The 5,154-nt window shown below is 41.0% G+C and overlaps 1 protein-coding gene across 1 annotated transcript in view; it reads left to right on the top strand.

The window, feature by feature from the left end:
* NBEA (neurobeachin) overlaps positions 1-5,154 on the top strand; it is a gene marked incomplete at its 3' end in the record, with an annotated part of 537,034 nt that overhangs the window by 295,242 nt on the left and 236,638 nt on the right. The window contains exon 27 of the mRNA XM_015569799.1: positions 3,241-3,371. Within this exon, the coding sequence (XP_015425285.1) occupies positions 3,241-3,371 (131 nt within the window). The remainder of the gene's footprint in view (positions 1-3,240; positions 3,372-5,154) is intronic.

Here is a 5,154-nt window from a genome sequence, read left to right as displayed (position 1 = left end):
TCTTGAGTGTAACAGGGGGCGGTGCCCCAACCCCCCAATCAGCCCTAACCTGAGCATGACTGAGGGTGGCATTGCAACCTCTTGATCCGCCCTGCTCTGTGCATGACAGGGGGCGGCGTCCCAACTCCCCAATCGGCCCTGCTCTGGGCCCGACCAGGGGCTGCAACTAGGGATTGGGCCTGCCCTCTGCCACTGGGGAGTGAACCTATGTCAGCAGGTGGTTATCTCCCGAGGGGTCCCAGACTGCGAGAGGACACAGGCCGGGCTCAGGGACCCCCTTCCCCCCCGAGTGCACAAATTTTTGTGCACCGGGCCCCTAGTATCTTTATAAAACCCTAATTTGCAAATAGACGGGACTGTGGCACAACTGAAGAACCAGTTGCTATGACATGCGCTGACCACCAGGGGGCATGAATGGAACATGGTAGGTGACAGCAGCAGGTGGCAGAGTGCAGAACATGGTGGACATTGGCTGTAGTGGCATGGTGGAGCAGGTGAGCGGGAGTGCCAGACCAAGGTGGGGCACCTATTGCTGTCATCGGGGGAGCCTCTGATGGTTACTGAAAATTCTTTGCTCCCATGCACCACAGTCCCACCCGGTGCTCGCACCTGCTCCCAGTGCTGCTCCCACTCACACCTGCTGCCAGCGCCTAGTGCCAGCCCCAAACGCTCAGCTCCGTCAGTGGGTGCGAGTGGCAGCTGCCAGCCCCAATTGCCCCTCAGGGCTTCTCCACCTCCCGCAGATCCTGAGGGGCAATCAGGGTGACTGCAGGTGCTAGCGCCAGTCCGATCACTTGGGGCCATCAGCGGGTATGAGCAGCAGCTGCTGGTCCCAGTCTCCCCTGAGGACTTCTCCACCTCTCCCTGCTCCTGAGGGGCGATTGGGGCAGCAGCCACCACTCGCACTTGCTGACGGCACTGGCCCCAATAGCTCTGTGCCATCACCAGATGCAAGCAGGACCGGCACCATAAGTGCATGGGAGCAGCGGCGGCAGGAGTGGGGCTGCCTGACAGATGGGACCAGGGCTGTGGCGGGAGGGACTGGTTGGGGGTGTGGACGATGGGCTGAGACCCGTCCCTGTGCCCACAGCAGCCTCGCGGCCCACAGTTCCTTTCAAGGTGCATGAATTCGTGCACTGGGCCCATAGTATAGATTATAATTGAATTAAAATAGTATGATGGAATGAAACCTACTTTTTGTTTTGTATTTTTTAAAGATGGACATGCTGAAAGGAGTCATTTCATGCCTCTTGTAATTAGAGAGAGAGAGATTGAACACACACAGAGAAATCTCTCTTAACAGTGAGAGATGTGAGTTAATTTACTGTGGGCCATCATGGACATTGCCACTCATATTTAACAATAGCTGATAGATTGAACATTATGAGAAAGAGAAATATTTTTAAATGCCTCAGTATCTTCAAACCAGCATTTATTTGGTTATTTTGAGTTTTTATTTCTGAATGTATTTCAAGGCTTAACTGCTGATTTAATTTTTATCCTAATAATTGCTGGCAGATTTATTTCCTTGGAATGTTTTATAAATGAATAATAATAAAGCAAACAATTATATATCTGTGTCTGTTTACTGTTCTAAGCACTTTACATATATTAATCCAATTAATCCTTACAAGGATTCTCTAAAGAAGTATGTTTATACTCATTTTGCATATGGGGAAACTAAGGCACAGTTAGTTTAAGCAGCTGGCCCAAGATCACATAGGTCAGAAGTGGCAGATCTAGGATTTAAGCTCCTGTGATCTGATTCCAAAATCAGTACTGTTTATTGCTGTACTTTACTGTTTCTTAAAATAAATAAGTAAGTAAAAAGCTTCTTCTTCTTGTGGCCCTTATCGAAGCTGCAGCTGCTTCCACGTAGCTGCTGCGGTCAAAAGGAGCCCAGAGTGACAGTTTTCCTTAACGGTTGCCATTCTGTTTGCTGTAACTGATCTGCAACATTTCAGGAAAAGACAATTCTCATTGAAAAAGAAAAATAGAGAAAAAAGGCTTCTTCCTACCATGAGGAAAGATGAATGTTGGGATTTGTGATAGTCGCTAAGGTTGTCAAATTATGGGAAGATGTCTTGTCCAAAAGAACTTACCAAATAAGAATATTAATTTTATAAAAACATTTTAGTGGTTCATAAAATTCATAATTTTGAATGATGGAGAAGACAGACAAACTATGGAAGAGTATAATGGGAACTTCAAAGGCCCTGGTAATATTCTGTGTTTTTTAGCTAGTTGATAGTACATGAGTATTTTGTTTAAATTTTTAACTACACCTATGTTTCATATGTGCTTTTCATTACTATCCTATATAATAAAGAGCTAATATGCTAATTAGACCGAACAGCAGAACGACTATCCAGAAGACTTTCTGGACAACTGTCCGGAAGTCAGGTCTGCGAAGGCCGAGGCAGCTGGGGCTGCGAGGGCCAAGCCCCTTTCACAAATTTCATGCATTGGGCCTCTAGCTACTATAAATGTTTAAGATTACCTATCCTGCTCCCACCAATGTTAAAGATGTATGTGTCTCTCTGTTTTGCTTTTTATCCAATCCTAGAGATTTCCCGGTTTTGCTTTCTTCTGAACCCTTAATCTACCACCAAAAAATTTCATTTAACCCTCCTTATGACTTTTCCTTTTATTCTAATCCTATATAATATGCTAAGTGTCAGGTCATCCATTCAACCAAAGCATAATATGCTAATGATATGCTAAGGCCGCTCAACCGCTTGCTATGACATGCACTGACCACCAGGGGGCAGACAGTTGACCAGTCAACCAGTCGCTGTGATGTGCACTGACCACGAGGGGGCCAACGCTCAAAGCAGGAGCTGAGCCCTGGTGGTCAGTGCGCTCCCACAGAGGGAGCGCCACTCAGTCAGAAGCCAGGCTCAGAGCTGGCGAGCGCAGCAGCGGTGGCAGGAGCTTCTCCTGCCTCTGCGGCAGCACTAAGGATGTCCAACTGGAGGAGTGGGCCTAAGCCGTCAGTTGGACATCCCCTGATGGCTCCTGGACTGTGAGAGGGTGCAGACTGGGCTGAGGGTCTGCAAATTTTGTGCACCGGGCCTCTAATGTTTTATAATTATCAAAAATATTTACTGATCTAGTTGATTTAAGTATAATAATGGGTTGGAGGAAGGGGAAAGAAAGAAAAATAGAACCTAGCAATTTTTATCAACATGTCAAAGTCAACAATTTATATTAATAATAACCTTTTGGTTTTTTAAATAGTTTGTTGTGTTGCTGTGAGAAACTGTTTAGAATGTCGGCAGAGACAAAGAGACAGAGGGAACAAATCTTCCCATGGAAGCAGTAAACCTCAAGAAGCAACCCAAAGTATGATTGCCATAGCAGCTTCAAAGGTAATTCAAAATTTTCTATATTAATATAATTTACCTTAATTTTTTTTAACTTTATGAGAACAAAATTTCAATATTGCTTAATGAAGACAAAGGGTTTATTGATCAGACATCACCAGGTTCCAGTGCTGGCTTCTCTCTTCATAATGTGGCACCAAGATATTTAACCACTCTGAGACTTGAATTTTTGTTTTTTACATGAAGATACTAATAATATCTACTTCATAGGGCTCTTTTCAGTATTATAGCATACATAGATCTGAAAAGTTCTTAGTTATAACTATTTTTAATACATATATTTTATACAGATTTCAATATATATTGAATAATGAATGAAAAATGAATGAATAATATATATTACATGAGTGAATAATGTTCTTTTGGTGATAGACATTCCCATAATGTTCAATAAAAATACATTGAATGTCCAGGAAATGAATGAACAGTGGAGAGTATTTTGGAACCTGCTATTAATCATTATCCTAAATTAGCTCTCTTTATCATATGTTTAAGTGACTCTGCAACTTTATTCCCCTTACCCTTGCTTTTACCTTTTTAGTCACATTATACACTTCATTCATTTCATCAGAAGAATCTCTTTATTCTTTATTTACTGACTTTTACATGGGTTCCCTTTTCTCGAAGTTTACATCCGTATTTTTTACCCAACTAAAATCTATTCAACTTTTGGCTATAATTAAGGGCTGCTCTGTGGAAAATGTTTTGAGATACCATCATTGCCACCCTGATCTAGGGTAGATATTTGTTTGATATTTTCATAAAATTCTGTATGTCTCATCACTCACTCCACTTGTAATTAGACGTTTGATATTGGCACATGATTTTTCCCCTCAATAAGTGAAGGCATGGAATAGAAGTTTAGTTCATTTAAAAAGTTCTATGGCTTCAAACTTGTGCAGTTTTTAAACAGAACAACCACATATTTAGTATATCAGCATTGCAGCATCTTTCCTTTTCACTACATTTAGAAAAACATTCATGGAATAATTAGACTACATATTATTTTACTGCTCACAAGTTTCCACAGGACTCTCCATTGCTTAGAAAATTAAATATAAAAACATTAGCAGTAATACCTCATGTTATTTTTGTGGGCATAGTAAAGTTTAAGTTACTTGAGAGCATTCCATATCTTGTACATCTTTGTAATTCCATAGCTTGTATAGCACTGTGAGCACTTTATCAAAAGAGCACAAACTCTAGATCAGACAGTTCTGAGTTTGTATCCTGGCTATACCACTTAGTGGTTTTGTGAGTCAAGACATATTCCTTAAGCTCCTGTGCCTCAGTTTTCCAGTCTTTAAAATGGATCTAATCTTAACTTAAAAGGTGTTTGTGTGACTTAAATAAAAAAACAATAATGTATTAAAATATTTAATTCCTGACATGCAGTGAACATTAATTCCCTTCCTTTTTCTAGCAGTTAACCACTCATGAAATGAATAAATATACTACTATTTTTTAGAGCTTTGATTTTAAAGATGTCTGTACTCAATTCAGGAGGCAAAGCAAACTTTTCAAGACAGTCAAGCCAAGTATTACTCTGATTGTAGAATATGAACAGAAAAGTCCAAAAAGAAGGAAATTTGTAGTATTTTAGTTGAGGTAGTCCATGTCTCTAGCAAGAACCTTGGCAATGAAAAATGGATAATAAGTTATCAATATAGAAATATTAGAGGAAAAGTTGACTTAATAAGATAACACATATCTGGACAGAGAATCAATGGACCAGTTGGAGATTGTTCCTTTTTTACTTCCTGTCATA

The sequence above is a fragment of the Myotis davidii genome, unplaced genomic scaffold, assembly GCF_000327345.1.
Source record: "Myotis davidii unplaced genomic scaffold, ASM32734v1 scaffold144, whole genome shotgun sequence".
Taxonomy (NCBI): Eukaryota; Metazoa; Chordata; class Mammalia; order Chiroptera; family Vespertilionidae; genus Myotis; species Myotis davidii.
Note: the sequence above shows the minus strand (reverse complement) of the source record. Positions and strands in the feature narration are given on the sequence as shown.